Source organism: Mobula birostris, chromosome 5, assembly GCF_030028105.1.
Source record: "Mobula birostris isolate sMobBir1 chromosome 5, sMobBir1.hap1, whole genome shotgun sequence".
In the NCBI taxonomy this organism is placed as follows: Eukaryota; Metazoa; Chordata; class Chondrichthyes; order Myliobatiformes; family Myliobatidae; genus Mobula; species Mobula birostris.
In genome coordinates, this window is record NC_092374.1 from 127,327,884 (window position 1) to 127,344,584 (window position 16,701).

Genomic DNA, 16,701 nt, shown 5'->3' on the forward strand with positions numbered 1-16,701 from the left:
TAGCCAAATGAGAAACCAGATAAATTCTGTAGCTAGGCTATCCTGATCAGCCCCAATTTTTTTTAAATATAAAGTGAATCATAATGTGGCAAGAGTGTTGGGTAATTGAAAACAAATTAATACTTCCATATAATTAAATTACATACATCCAAATCTATCTCACATTTTTTACATATAGAATGCATCTGAAATACATACATTTCCCTGCTCTGTTCCTGTTAATGGATGCCAAAGACAGTTCCTTATAATTTGATTGTTGAGCTTCCTAAAATGCTCTTCTACTTGGATCATCAGCACTAAAATCTATGCAGGATTGGTCTTATAGTGATATGCATTGTAAAATTAGTGCATATTCAACAGATTCGTCCAAAGTAAGAGTGCCATCTGCTGACAGTAATAAGGAAGTAATGCTTGTCAGAATAAAGGGTGATAATGCAGTATCGAATTCTTTGGAAATGCTGATGTTTGGGCTTCAGTCTCACTCATTAATCGTATCAATGAATGTCAGTGTACATTCTGCATCTCTACAAAAAGGGGTCCCAACCTGGGGCCCACCGACCCCTTGGCTAATGGTAAGGCTTCATGGCATAAAAAAGGTTGGGAAAATTTGGTCTACACATTCAAGAAATTACTGTGAAGTTCCTTGAGTCCAACAGAACATCTTCCAGTCCAAACAGTTGTTCAACTCAAGTTGATTCTATTCATTTAGACTACGCTGTATCAGAGCTGCCACTATCCTGATATGCCATGGATTTCATTTTTATCAGATCATGACACCATCCAATGCAAAGTAGTTTACACGATGACGCAAGGAAAGAATACCGAAGCATACAAATATTATGTTTACCCTTTCTCTGCAGTTATATTTCATGTTTTCCTTTAGTCATATATAACACAATTAGCTACTACTTACTTTTTCCAGTAGCTGTTCACGTTCCTCCTCAACTGCTTCATTCCATATAGTCATATCATTGAGACTCCTTTGGGTTACAGTAAGAACGGTAAACCCAGCAGCCGGAGCCTCGGGAAACATAGACTGAAAATCTGAGGAAGAATGTGACAATCAAATCACCCATTCCAATCACAAAAAGCCGAAAGCTAAAAACATACACGTGCCCACACTACATTTATACCAGATTTTGCTCCTTTATTGACTTTATACGGATACTGCACTGGTAGACTGAAGCTGGGGAGTTAAAACAGGGGTCCCCAACTTTTTTTGCACTGTTGACCGGTTTAATAGTGATAATATTCTTGTGAACTGGCTGACGGGGGGTGAGGGGTGTTAATCACAACTGGAATATAGGTGATAAGTCAACTATAAGTCACTTATAAATAGCTAATACACTCAATTTTGTTTCTAAAAAGGTTTATCTAACGAATTTAATATTGGACCGCAGCACATATTTTCCTCGCATGAATATAGTGATAAGTCAATTATAAGTCACTTATAAGTCAATAGCATCATATCATTTTAAGTAACGTTTGGATATTAAACACACAGCATATATTTTCCTCGTATGAACATATAAAATCATTGCACCACACCAATATTGCTGAATCAGTGGGAGCCCTGGGCTTGTTTCCCTGCAACAAGACGGTCCCATCGAGGGGTGATGGGAGACAGCGATACTCAAAGGAGGTTCCTTATACCTTATTCCTTAAATCCTCCCGGAAGGCGGGGAGAAGATGGCAGCGTGCACGGCCACTTCGGTGGTGATGTCTGTTATCTGTCAAGTAGGGGACCGTGCACAATTCTGAGTTGATGGAGACAGACGTGAGAGCACAGAGGAACATCTGGAAAACTTCTGAAATGCCCTCTTCGCTGCCACTGCTACTGTGTGGTAACCAGAATCTCCGGAGCTGAAGGCCCCGAAATCCTCGGCTTTGTGTGTTTCAGCAGCCGAGGAGAGATCGAAGGCGCTCGGGAGGCTGTATCAGAGAGGCTGGTGGGAAGCTCGAAGTTTTTCGGACAGATGGACTCAGTGTCGGCTGCTTCCAAGGTATCGGCAAGTTGACGGTGCCTGGAGGTTTATGGCAGGGAGTTTTTCCTTTTTGCCGCCTGCTATCAGGGACTCGGGGGTCGATCAACTTGGGACTTCAAGACTTTTTTTTACTGTGCCCATGGTCTGTTCTTCATCAAATTATGGTATTGCTTTGCACTGCTGTAACTATATGTTATAATTATGTGGTTCTGTCAGTGTTAGCCTTTGGTTTGTCCTGCTTTCTGTGATATCACTCCGGAGAAACATTGTATCATTTGTTAATGCATGTATGCATTTCTAAATGACAATAAACGAGGACTGAGTGTTCTCATAATCTAATCTAATATCCAGTCTATTCCGCAATTTAGTTTTCGTTGCGTTCATTGCAGAAAACCCTGCTTCGCAGAGATATGATGTTGGAAATGGAAGCAACGTTTTCAGTGCTTTCGTGGCTATCTCAGGATACCTAGCCTGGACTTTGATCCAGAATGCCGGCAGAGATGTTATGTCAAACATACTTTTCAGTCCACCGTCATTTGCAGGCTCGAGGAGTTGATCTTCTTCCCGTGCTGACATGGATGATTCACTGGGAACATTCACAAATGGGTCACGGACCCATTCCTTTGCACGTCTTGGGTCATTTGCGGTTGGGAAGTAACACTTGAATTCTGTCGACAGCGAAGACAGGTGTTCGCGCACCAGCTGTGAGCCTCAGTCTCTCCCAAATTCCCAGCTAATGTTGGGAACATGTCAAATATGCCCCTGTCCACTCGCCGTCCTCACAGTTCCAGTTTGGCTGTGAAAGAAGACACTTTATCTGCCAACTTGAAGACAGTTGTCATTCTCCCCTGAAGTAACAAATTGAGTTCATTGAGCAGGTTGAAGATGTTACACAGGTAAGCGAGTTTTGCTATCCACTCCTCATCACTGAAGTGTGCTGCCAGTGGTGACTTTTTTCCTGAAAGAAATCTCTGTAGCTGCTCTCTTAACTCAAAAACTCTGGCCAGGGCTCTCCCCCTTGATAGCCACCTGACTTCAGTGTGTAAGAGAAGACGTTCGTGTTCTGCATCCATTCCCTCGCAAAGCTGCTCAAACAGACATGAGTTAAGGGCTTTTGCTTTGATGTGATTGATAACTTCAACAACGTCACTCAATATGCTGTTAAGATCAGGTGACATTTTTCAGCGAGCCAGCATTTCCCTGTGTGTGACACAGTGTGTAGACTGGCATTCAGGAGCAACCTCTTTGACTCGGGTAGTGAAACCAGATTCATTAAACCGTTCCAACAGCTGTGCTTCGATGTCCTCCACTATGTCATCAATTCTCCTTGAAACTGTGGTAGCTGAAAGAGAAACCTGTGCCATCTTGTTAGCTGCAGCTTCTCCCAACAGTTCACAGCACATGTCCTTGGCAGCAGGCAGAATCAATTCTTCACCAACAGTGAAAGGCTTCTTAGCCTTAGCAATACGGCTAGCCACTAAGTACGGCGCTCTCAGAGCAGGAGCATTTTTGGAGGTGGTGGCTCTCAGCGCTTGCTTCTGTCCCGCTTGCTCACGTTTTTTCCGCTCAAAAAACTCAACGGGTTTGTCTTTAGTGCAGGGTGCTTGGAATCAAGGTGCCAAAGCAGATTTGAGGGCTTCATTGCCTCATTAGACAGCTTGTCTCCACATATCACACACAAGGGGCTTGGAGCGTGAGTCACCGGTCGCAATAAAGCCATATTTTATGTACCACTCATCGTATTTTCTGTTGAAGGAAGCTTTCTTTTTTTTTGCAGTCTCTGCCTCAGCTGTCTCTGCGTTATCATCATTATTAGGCCTTTTATGTCCCCTACCATCTCTTCCAAAGAAACTCTCAAGCGACGTTTGTTTTTTTCTCATTGAGTAGTTGTAGGTTAATGACCGACTGATGTCCTCGCGTGGGTAATGACCTTGCGTGCGTTCAAGTTCAACAGTACGTGACAGGGAATGAGGAAAGGTGCAGATGACTCATATCGTTTCCTCGCGGCCCGGTGGTTGGGGACCACTGAGTTAAAACGGGACAGAAATGGCAAGAAAGAAATATCTTCATTCCTTCTCACCTACTAACATAGAAGGATTTCAGTCATCATACCTCCAAGATTATGTAGAATCTGTTTCTAAACTATTAATACCTCTGATGAAGTAGTCATATCAGAAGGGGAAACATCAAATGGCATTTTTTGGAAACAATTTGTCTAATAAAAGTGAAAAATGAAAAGACGGAGAGATTGTATCGAAAAACCTTCGATAAAGAAATATACTAGTTTAGCATTTACATATTCAATATATACAAAACATTATAAAGCTTTGTTAAAAGTGTGGGTATCACTACCCAACAACATCCAAAACTTATTGAATTGACAAATGGGTAACAGGTTATCATATTTTATAAATCAAATGTTATCTTTATCCTTACTTTCCTCTGAAACAATACATTAACCATATAACCATATAACAATTACAGCATGGAAACAGGCCATCTCGGTCCTTCTGGTCTGTCCCAAACTCTTACTCTCACCTAATCCCACCGACCTGCACTCAGCCCATAACCCTCCATTCCTTTCCTGTCCATAAAGCTGTCCAATTTAACTTTAAATGACAACATCGAACCTGCCTCAACCACTTCTGCTGGAAGCTCGTTCCACACAGCTACCACTCTCTGAGTAAAGAAGTTCCCCCTCATGTTTTTCTAACTTTTTCTCTTTAACTCTCAACTCATGTCCTCTTGTTTGAATCTCCCCCACTCTCAATGGAAAAAGCCTATCCACGTCAACTCTATCCCCCTCACAATCTTAAATACCTCTATCAAGTCCCACCTCAACCTTCTACGTTCCAAAGGATAAAGACCCAACTTGTTCAACTTTTCCCTGTAACTTAGGTGATGAAACCCAGATAACATTCTAGTAAATCTTCTCTGCACTCTCTCTATTTTGCTGACATCTTTCCTATAATTCGGTGACCAGAACTGTACATAATACTCCAAATTTGGCCTCACCAATGCCTTGTACTACTTCAACATTACATCCCAACTCCTATACTCAATGCTCTGATTTATAAAGGCCAGCATACCAAAAGCTTTCTTCACCACCCTATCCACATGAGATTCTACCTTCAGGGAACTATGCACCATTATTCCTAGATCCCTCTGTTCTACTGCATTCTTCAATGCCCTACCATTTACCATGTATGTCCTATTTTGATTAGTCCTACCAAAATGTAGCACCTCACATTTATCAGCATTAATCTTCATCTGCTATCTTTCAGCCCATTCTTCTAACTGGCCTAAATCTCTCTGCAAGCTTTGAAAACCTACTTCATTATCCACAACTCCACCTATCTTAGTATCATCTGCATATTTACTCATCCAATTTACCACCCCATCATCCAGACAAACAACATAGGACCCAGTACAGATCCCTGAGGCACACCACTAGTCACCGGCCTCCGATCTGACAAACAGTTATCCACCACTACTCTCTGGCGCCTCCCATCCAGCCACTGCTGAATCTATTTTACTACTTCAATATTAATACCTAACGACTAAACCTTCCTAACCAACCTTCCACGTGGAACCTTGTCAAAGGCCTTACTGAAGTCCATATAGACAACATCCACAGCTTTACCCTCGTCAACTTTCCTAGTAACCTCTTCAAAAAATTCAATATGATTTGTCAAACATGACTTTCCATGCACAAATCCATGTTGACTGTTCCTAACCAGACCCTGTCTATCCAGATAATTATGTATACCATCTCTAAGAATACTTTCCATCAATTTACCCACCACTGACGTCAAACTCACAGGCCGATAATTGCCAGGTTTACTCTTAGAACCCTTTTTAAATAATGGAACAACATGAGCAATATGCCAATCCTCTGGCATCATCCCTTTTTCTAATGACATTTGAAATATTTCTGTCAGAGCCCCTGCTATTTCCACACTAACTTCCCTCAAGGTCCTAGGGAATATCCTGTCAGGACCCGGAGACTTATCCACTTTTATATTCCTTAAAAGCGCCAGTACTTCCTCTTCTTTAATCATCATAGTTTCCATAACTTCCCTACCTGTTTCCCTTATCTTACACAATTCAATATCCTTCTCCTTAGTGAATACCGAAGAAAAGAAATTGTTCAGAATCTCCCCCATCTTTTTAAAACTGATAATCCTGCAAGATTGGGACTTTGTTGATGCCAAACAGATTTTAGAATGCAAGAAGACAGCAGAAATCAGCTCTTTGGCTGCTCAAGCTGCCTGACATTCAATATGTTCTTTCCTGATCCACCCCAGATCTCATCTCCTGTTCTAGATTCACACAGTCCTCAATTCCCTGATATTTAAAAATGTATCTACTTTCCCCTTTAAATATATATCCTGTAATCTGGACTTCAGATCCATCTAAGTTAATGAACTGAAAGATACACCACCCTCCAACAAATTTAAATCACTGTCCCCATTGTTGTAACATGTCCCCTTGTTCAAGATTCACCTCTTTGGAAATGATTGTGGACTTCAGGAAAGTAGATCTACCTTGTTAAGCCCCTCAGGATTTTATGTTTCAATAAATCACACCTCAAAGAACACACATCTAATTTCTGTAATTGCTCATGATAGGACAGGTCTCTCATCCCAGGAATTAGCCTTGTGAATCTCCTTTGAACAGCTTCGAATCCTAGTATATCCATTTTTAAATAAGAAATTGCACTCCAGGTGAGGTCTTACCTCCATGTATTGTACCATTTCCCCATTTCTAGATTCCAACATCCTTCTAATAATGGCCAATATGTCATTTGTTTTCCTTACCATTTTCTGTAACTCTATGCTAACATGCTATGATTTGTATGTATGAATACCCAGATCTTTCTATCATTGGCTCAATTTATCCACTTAGGTAGCAATCTGTCCTTAGGTTCCTCTTTCTAAATGCAAAGCCTCAAACTTAGATTCATAGAGCTATCCAACACAAAGAGGTCCTTTCACTGACCTAGTCCAAGATTGCAACCTACGCCAGTCTCATTTGCCCTTGTTTGGTCCACATCTACTTATTTACTTAGCAAAACAGTGTATAACAGACCTTTCTGGCCCAACAAGCCATACTGCCCAGTAACCCATCTATTAATACTAGCCCAGTCAGGGGACAATTTACAACGACCAATTAACTTACTAACCTGTTGGACTGTGGGAGGAAACTGGAGCACCTGGAAGAAACCCATATGGCTCACGGGGAGCATGAACAAACTCCTTAAAGGTGGTGCCAGAACTGAACTCTGGAGCACTACAAGTTGTAATAGCGCCATGATAACCACCACGCTACTATGGTCTAAAGCTTTCCTATCCATGCTCATGTTCAAGTGCCTTTTAAATTTTGTTAATGTACATGCCTCGAACACTTCCTCTGTCAGCTCTATCCATATATAGACCATGAAGAAGTTGGAGGTCAGGTTACTATTAAATCTCTTCTCTCTCACCATGAACCTATGTCCTCCAGTTCTTGATTCTCTACTATGGGGAAAAAAATTCTGTGTGTATTCCCCCAATCTATACCTTTCAATATTTTGAACACCTCCACAGACTAAACCCTATTCTCCCACACTCCGATGGAATAAATTCTAAGCCTCTCAAACTCAGTCCCTCAAGACTTAGTAGTATCTTTCTAAATCTCCTCTGGACTCTTTTCAATTTAGCATATCAGGGTGATCAAAAGTTTAACACAATATTCCAAGTGTGGCCTTACCAACATCTTATACAACTGCAACATAACATTCCAATTTCTATAATGAATGCTCTGATTGATGAAGGCCAGCACACTAAAATATTACTCACCATCCCGTCTCGCTGTAAAGATACTATCAGGAAACTACGTACTTGCATTCATAGGGCTAGCTACTGAATCTTCGGTATTTCACTAGATACATCCTTCTAGCCTGAAGAAAACACTAATTTATTCTTGTCTTCCATACAATAACCAACTTCACATCAAGTAACACAATTCCCTTAATACCACGTGTCTTATTGTATGTACCAACCTATTACATGGCACCTTGTCATATGCTTTCTAAAAATCCAAATACGTACACCACATCCACAGGTGTGAGCTATAAATTCACAAAGAATCCTACCAAATTTGCCAAACAGGGCTTCCTTTTCATAAGATCATGCTGGTTTGGTTTGATTTCATACTTCTCCAAATGCTTTTCTGTATTATTGAATATTATTCTTGTAATACTTTTTAATATTTGAATACACTTCTGATATTTTTGTTAAGATATTATACAGATTTATATTAATATTTTTCCAATGAATATTGGCAGAAGTCCGGATCCATGAGGAAGAGAAGCGGATGTCAAAGGCAGTGGAACAAGGGTCCCAGGGTGCCTGGACAAAATGGGATCTGCCTAAGCGCAAGATCTCATGGGCAGAGTTATGGAGACTGGAGCCCTTCCGTATTTCTTTCCTCTTGCAATCTGTGTATGACACCCTTCCTTCACCATTACATCTGTACACATGGGGGATGAAAGAGGACCCGAACTGTAAGCTCTGTGGTCAAAAGGGGACACTGGCTCATATACTGCCCAGGTGTAAATCAGCTCTAACTCAAGGATGGTATAGGTGGCGCCATGATAAGATGCTTCTGGCTCTTGCTGACATACTAGAGCGAGAGAGATGCAAGAAGAGGACGGCTGGCACAGATTTGAGGAAGGCCATCACCTTCATCAAAGAGGGAGCCAGGCCTTTCGTATCCAAACAACCAAAGCCCAATCTGCTGCTAACAGCCAGGTCCTGGGAGATGAGGGTCGATGTGGGAAGGAGGTTGCAGTTCCCGGATGTGGTGCACACAACCCTGCGCCCAGATATTGTACTGTGGTCAACTGAAGACAAGAAAATAATTCTGGTTGAGCTGACTGTGTCGCGGGAGGAGGGATGGGAAGAGGCCCACGAGAGAAAGGCCTTGAAGTACCAGCCCTTAGTGCAGGAGTGTAAAGACAAGGGATGGCAGGCATGGTTGTTCCCTGTGGAGATCGGCTGCAGAGGTTTCCCAGCCAAATCAGCATGGCAGTTGTTGTCAGCTCTGGGCATGGATGAAAGGTGCAAAAAAACAAGCAGCTCATAGGATGGGGGAAGAGGCAGAACGAGTCTCTTGTTGGATTTGGAGTAGGTGAGAGGAGGGAAGCTGGAAGCCAGGAGCAGATGGGCAGTGATTTAGCCACCACTGCCGGCCCACCAGCTGGAGAGTGTCGTGGTTAAGGGTCGAAACACTCTGTAAAGGTTGGGAACCACCTGATGATATCTGCTCCTGGCTGAAGGCTACGGTTACCTAAAAAGGTATCTGGAGAATGCACCCTAACAGGAGTATGTAACACGTAACAAGTGAAACAAGAGAACCAGGGCCCTGGCGAGCTAGATGCTGAAAGCACCCGATTTCCAAACGGTCAGATGGTAGATTATCAGAGTTTAGACCACAAGAGGTAGGAGTAGAATTGAGCCATTCAGCCCAAAGAGTCTGCTCTACCGTACCATCATGGCTGATTTATTCAACTATACCAAGTGCTGTATTTTATGAAAAAAATTAAACACATGCAACAGACCTTTGCGTAGCAGCTCTGGGCACACTTGTATGACGCATTCCACCTTTGCATTTGTAAAATAACTTTCTGCAACACTGATGTACTGTGGTTGTGGCTCAACTTCATTTCCCTGAAATAAAAGCCAGGAACTGTTTCAACACTAGATCATTGAAAAAGAACCAGTTTGTCCTGCTCCAATTACATACATTTAAAAGTACTTAAGCTTGAAACAATATACTGTGCGACAATACAAGACGGTGATAATACAGTAAAAAGACTGGCTTACCAAATATAGACCTCACGGAAGTTTAACGCTCATTAAATCATTCCCACAGAACACTGTTAATAATCGATGAACCATTTAGTGTTATTTATTGCAATTTTCCCTCCAAGAGGACCACAATCTTGTTATTGGGGTTGGAGACTTGCATGCCTCTATGACCCGGAGAGCTATGTTGGTTGGAGTCAGGGCTTTATGCTTTGGCTCTTGGTAGGGTCACCCATGCCAAACAGGTCAAAAGGTAGAGCCCAGACCAAGAGTGATCCACTGGTCATCCAGGTTCAGGGGTTCAGCTCAGGGATAACAACCCTGATTGGTAAAACAAAATTGTTATAGAAACAGCAATGAAGGGTCCTTCTACGGTTGACTGTAATGGTATTCCTGAGTCTCCACCTGGGCTTGAATGACTGACAGTAATGAAAACTGAGAGGAAGCTACTGACATGATGAAGAAAGCCCTGAACACCGCCAGAAATAGAGGATCTTTATTGCTGCCCTAGACACCAGTGGCCTGATGGGCAGTAAAAAAAAATGCAATTTTCAGTTGTCTACATATTACTTGTTCCTAAACTGTCTTACAATTACGACCAGTAATAACATTATTAGAGTACTTTTGAGCTATTTAGACACACACACTGCATAAAGGTAACAAATTAATTTTGTAATATTTCTATTTAAGCAAACCTGATACTTCACGCAAGACACTAATTACTTTAACGAAAAACCAACTAAAATCCTACCATTTAATATTGCAATGAAAAGCCAGCTGAAGAGTGCAGACCATTACATTAGTTTCAGTGACTCAGTCAATGTGCTAAGTTTCCAAATGTCAGTAAAGAGATAGCGGAGAGCAATACAAACAGGAGAACTAGCATCACCTGTATATTTCAAATTATTAATCAGCAATTTCATAAAAGGAATGTAAATTTTTTTAAACTGTTGGATGGCAACATTTTAAGTTACAAGTAAAAGGATGTTGATAATTACATTTGAAAATATCAGATTATTAAATATTGTTTTCTTGCCTGAAATTCATTGACAAACTGTGCAAGGACGAACTCGTGCTTTTCACTTGATAACGGCTCTGTCAGCACATCTGGCAGCATTTTACGCACTGGGATTCTTTTCAGGTTAGTGACACCATTAATATGGGAATCGAACCCCATGTTACCCGGTAGTTGAAATCTTTGATCCTGAGGTCCAAATGGTCCCATCTTTTCATCAGGCCATACAGTTTGCAAACCTAAAAAATATGACGAGAGCACAACTCAGCACAAAGATTCAGAACTTACATAAATGTGGTGGAGGAGAGGTGTGATATTAAAAAAAATCCCACTAGTCATTAAGAGAATTATTGTTCTTATAGAGATCATTTTAGGAATTCTACTTTTTGCAAATATAAACGCTTACGCGTGTATTGATTTTCCATGTGGGCAGTATTTTTTTCCTGCATCATTAACTGTAAATTGAAAAGCAGCATCACACAACATTCTTTTTACTAATCTGAGTGGTTAAAATGGTGTCACCGTGGCAGTCTGGTTTTCAGAAATATTCAATAGACAACATTTAATAACGAGTTAATAAATACCGGATTTAAAAAGGACAGGCATTTAAAGGCAGGCAACAGTTCTAATGTATTAGTTCTTCGTTAAAGTGGCATCAATAGATTATGTTTGCAATGGACTCCACCTAGGATCTTCAGGCTTATATGCAACAGTCAAAATTTGGTCAGAATTAATTTGAAATAATTACCATAGTTAACTAATTAAAACTGTTCAAAATGAAGGGAGATATTGGCCTTGAAGCAACACGAGGGAAGAGGTTGAAGGAATAATATCACAAATAAGTTGTATACAAGAAGAATCAAGAGACTCAATATGGCTTTCTTTCGGGGAAAAATGAGTTATCAATTCAACTTAAAAAAACACGATTAAAAATGAACTCCTAAAATTGCTCAGGGCTAATTGCCTATACTGATTATGCTTGGGGGAAAATATTTTTATATGTTAACAAAACATTATGAAAGAAGACAGGCCTCAGGGTTTTTTTTAAAAACTTGTCAACTTCGGCAAGTTCAATTTTATGTGTATTTTTATAATTTAGAACACAAAATCATTACAGTGAAGGCAAGAACTCTGTGTACAATTTAACGTGAGACAGAATATACTCAGTGGCCACCCTCGTTAACGCAAATATCTAATCAGCCAGTCATACAGCAGCAACTCAATACATAAAAGCACGCAGACATGGTCAAGAAGTTCAGTTTTTCTTCAGAACAAACATCAGAATGGGAAAGGTATGTGATCTATGTGACTTTGAATGTTTGTTGATGCCAGATGGGGTGGTTTGAATACCTCAAAAACTGATGGTCTCTTGGGATTTTCATGCACAAGACTCTCTAGAATTTACAGAGAATGGTCAAGAAACAAAACAAAAAAGAATGCAGTGAGTGGCAGTTCTGGGCAAAAATGCCTTGTTAATGAGAGGTCAGAGGACATACTGGTTCAAGCTGACAGGAAGGTGACAGTAACTCAAATAACCAAGCATTACAACAGTAGTATGCAGAACAGCATCACTGAACACACCTTGAGCAGCAGCAGAAGACCAGAAAGATACACTCGGTGGCCACTTTATTAGGTACAAGAGGTCACTGAGGACATACTACTGGGAAATATGCAAGAAACTAATTGATAATACTGCTTTAAGTGAAATGCAATAGGCAGCAAGTCTCCTTCTATGTCACGTGGAAATATATGAAATTAAAAATATTGGATACAATTGCTTCCTTTCCAAGTTAATCTAACATACTAATCTTCAAATGAATTTTGCTAATATGCTATAACGTAAATGCCAACGAAGAAGAATAATAAACTGTTGAAAGAACTCAGTGGGTCAAGCGGTGGCAAAGAGATAGTTGATGTTTCTTATTGAGACCCTGCAGCAGGAGCTGGAGATTTTCTGCTTGAGATTACATCTGTAACCATTTGTGTATCAATAACAGGAATATTGTTCTTACCTTGATCAAGTGGTACAACTGTAACGTAAGGTTCATCAGACCCTGAAGAGCCGGCAGTGGCAAATGTTCTAAAGGTTGCAATCCTTTTAACCAACGTCTGAACCTCTGGCAGGTAAGTAACTAGCCTGGCTTTGGTGCAAAGCACCTGTAAAAGAGGAGCAGATAGTTAGGAGAGAAAACAATGATAATTTATTTCTTAATAGAATTGCTAGTTACTGAAAGATAGTGACCTTAGAATTAACCTACAAAATATGAAGAATGGATTTCATGCACAAATGTGCAACAGACATAACATAAGCTGTTACTACCAGAGCTGAAATTCGATACAATTTGGACTCTACATTTTCTGCCAAGTTAATGCATATTCAACGTTAAGTAACTTAAACTTCTTTCCAAAGTGTGATAGGAAACAGGAATAAAAGGGAGGAAATGAGAAAAGTAGCACTAATCAGAAAATAACAAAATTTATTGTCCTTCATCAAAAGAGGTGTAACTGCTTTATCTTCTGCCTTTCATAGCTTAAGGAAGCTTCAAGGCATTTTTTTTTTAAACCAATGATACATTTTAGAAGGGAATATTAAAAAAAAGCATGATATGGAAGTGACCAATGTGCACATTACCAGATAACTGGTTTTAGTTAGAGGGTTTAAAGGATAAATATTTTTCATAACCACTGAGCTTCCATTTCAGCTTTAGACATTGCCAGAATTTATTTTCTGTCCACCCGAGCAGGCAGCTATCTCCTATATAACATGCTGTTTCCTGCAAATAAGGAATGATACAGCAACGCTGAAACATACTCCTAGATTGGATGCTCAAATTTCAAATCCAGGGTGTGGCCTTGCGGACCACCGATTCCAGGTCAGTGCTGCCGACTGAGTCGTTGTGGGAAAAAGAACATCCGTATTTTGCTGAGGCGGATGTGTAGACGAGGGTCTCTGTAGGTGAGTGATTGCACCTCTCTCACTTTCACTCGACAGTGGGGAGAGTTTGCTACGGATTCTCCAGTTGGAGAATTTAGGAATAAAAAGCTACGCGGCAGATTGACACCGTAACAGAGTAACTGCCAGGCAAACAATAGTTTTTGTTAACTGCAGATTAAGGTCTCTCTTTGGGTGCTTTGCTATTGTTTGGTGGGTGTTGGGCACTGATGCCTTTTTGCTGCAATGGATGGAGGAGGGGGAGGTTGATTGATACTTGGGGGAGAAGGGAGGGGGGCTTTGGGGTTGTAATGTTTTTCGTCATTCATTCTTTTGGGGTTCTGTTTTTGTGGATGTCTGAGAAGACTAAGTATTTCAGGTTTTATTCTGCATGCTTTCTCTGATAATAAATGGAACCATTTGAATTTGAAGTGAGTCTGGAGTCATTGAGCTCAGGAGGCAGTGGTGAGCTGAGGCTGGCAATATACATGTCATGACACTCATTCTGAACAGCAGCTCCTGAATTTAACTAGTTTAAAAAAAAACTTTTTTTAGTGCCAGTTTGCCTTCTCTGGAAAGTTAGATTATGAGAAAGAAGATAAAGTTTAATAAAATAAAATAGAGTATTTACAAATGGAAGACATCTTGTAAACTCCTTTCTACAACTTAGATTGATGCCATATTTTGAATCAACATATTTTCAAAATTTAAAACTTCTGATATTTGGCCAGAGTTGGCAGAGAATTAAAAGTTAATCACAAAATGCTGTCATGCTTATTCCAAAATTACATTTAACTCAAAACAACCGGTTAATTTAACGCAAAAACATGCTTCTTGCAGTAACTCACAAACAAGATTAATTTTCTTAAAAAAACACATTTGTATATTTTAATCATATTCAGATAAGCTGAAGGGGAAATAAGTGATTCATTAATATTGCAACTCCATTTGTGGACACCTAATTTCTAAAGAGCAACCAGAAAGAAAAAAATCCAGAAAGTACCTTGGCCATTTTGCTTGTTTTCTGCACCACTTACTTCTGTAGAACAGAAAACAAATACAGGATTTTTTTTTTATTATGAAGACAAGTCAATGTAGGTCCTGGAAATCTGGAGCAAACTGCACAGAACATAGAGAATTTAATTAACTTTAATAAATCATACCGCTTTGTATGAAAGATCAAACTAATTATCAAACCACTTAATTGTAGGTAACTCTACCATGGACGGTCCCACACCCGGCTGCAAAAGGAGGAGAGTTGACCCCCATCACGTTAAAAACCCGGAACTACAGAAACCCCAGGCTCCAAAGACCCCATCCCTGGAAGAGGAAGGATCTTCGATGAGCTACACAGGAAAGACTAGCTCAGGAAAAAGGCCTTTGACGAGCTGCTGCGGTGGCCTATGCCCCAGTAGGGGATATGGGCTGAAGTAAGCAACCTGTCTCAAAATAATTTTATGAATCTAGTAAGCTGTATTTTGGTTTAAAAAGGTAGTAAATTATTTCAGGATGCAAATTTGCTGGAAGATCTACTGCATTGCTCATTTAAGACCAAGTGCAATCTAACAACAATTATTCAAACAACAGTCAGTCAATATTTGAGAATGCTTGTTATAATTCAATACACAAGTCTATGGGAAAATTACTGTTACTCCAGATTCAATGCAGCATAAAACATAATAAGCATAAATAACACAATTAAAAATTCAACAATCAGTGGCAGATGAGGAGATGAACACTGATCAACAGTCATAGACAGTGCAGCCTGACGCCTTCTCAATCATCGTGGGACACTTCACCCAGGCTCGCATGAAGAAGACAGTGACAAACTACTACCATCATGTCACCAGTGGAGCCAACATACTTGACCACTGTTACACCACTCTGGAAAGTCCAATCACCTGGCTATACTTAAAACACAAGAGATTCTGCAGGTGCTGGGAAATCCAGAGTAACACATACAAAATGCTAAAGGAACTCAGCAGGTTAGGCAGCATCTATGGAAATGAAAACAATAGATATTTCCAGCTGAGACCCCTTATCTGGTTAAAATTCTACACTTGGCATACAGGCAGACACTGAGGACTGCAGCAAGAGATGCAGCTGAGCGCTTACGGGACTGCTTTGAATCCTTGGACTGGATCATATTCAGGAATTCATCTTTGAATCTGACTATGCCACAGTCACTGCTGACTTCACTAAGCCCTGGGAGGATGAGTGCATGCCTTCAAGAACATATGAAACATACCAAAACAGGAAGCTATCGATGAACCAGAGATTCACAATCTGCTGTGGGCTAGGTCTATGGCGTTCAAGACCGGTAATCCAGACCCTATGAGGTTCACTTACAATGCACAGAAGGCCATTGTGAGAGCAACAAGGCAACTTATTGTGAAGTTAGACACAACTGGATGTACAACAGCTGTGGCAGGATTTGCATGTCATTGCTCACTATAAGGCAAAATCTAACTGCATAAATGGCAGGATGCTTCACTCCGATGAGCTCAATACCCTCCAATCACGCTTTGAGTAGGAGGATAACACTACACCTGTACAAGTCCCCATAGTATCTGGTGTCCCTGTGCTCCATTTCAGAAGCTGACGTCACTACATCTTTCAAAAGATAAACTCTTGCAAGGTATCAGGCCCGAGAGTGTACTTGATAGGGTACAGAAAATTTCCGCCAAGCAACTGGCTGGAGTGTTCAAGGACATCTTCAATCTCCTACCTGCTTCAAAAGAGCAACAATCATACTAGTGCCCAAGAAAAGCACAGTGAACTGCTTCAATGACTATCGCCCAGTAATGCTCACATCTATTGTGATCAGGTGCTTTGAGAGGTCTGTCATGGCTAAAGTCAACTCCAGCTTCGGCAAGGACCTGAACCTCCTGCAATTTGTCCACCACCTCAGTATGTTTC

The 16,701-nt window shown here is 40.6% G+C and overlaps 1 protein-coding gene across 7 annotated transcripts in view; it reads right to left on the minus strand.

Moving 5' to 3' along the window:
• Nucleotides 1-16,701, minus strand: part of mmadhcb (metabolism of cobalamin associated Db) — a 37,650-nt gene that overhangs the window by 18,578 nt on the left and 2,371 nt on the right. For 4 of the 7 annotated variants that reach the window (XM_072258649.1, XM_072258647.1, XM_072258653.1 and 1 more), the window contains exons 2-6: nt 14,786-14,901; nt 12,863-13,007; nt 10,872-11,089; nt 9,589-9,697; nt 914-1,044 (exon numbers count right to left, since the gene is read on the minus strand). In XM_072258649.1, the coding sequence (XP_072114750.1) occupies nt 914-1,044; nt 9,589-9,697; nt 10,872-11,089; nt 12,863-13,007; nt 14,786-14,794 (612 nt within the window). In that variant the 5' untranslated portion in view covers nt 14,795-14,901. The remainder of the gene's footprint in view (nt 1-913; nt 1,045-9,588; nt 9,698-10,871; nt 11,090-12,862; nt 13,008-14,785; nt 14,902-16,701) is intronic. The other 3 variants (XM_072258648.1, XM_072258650.1, XM_072258651.1) reach the window with 2 other exon arrangements.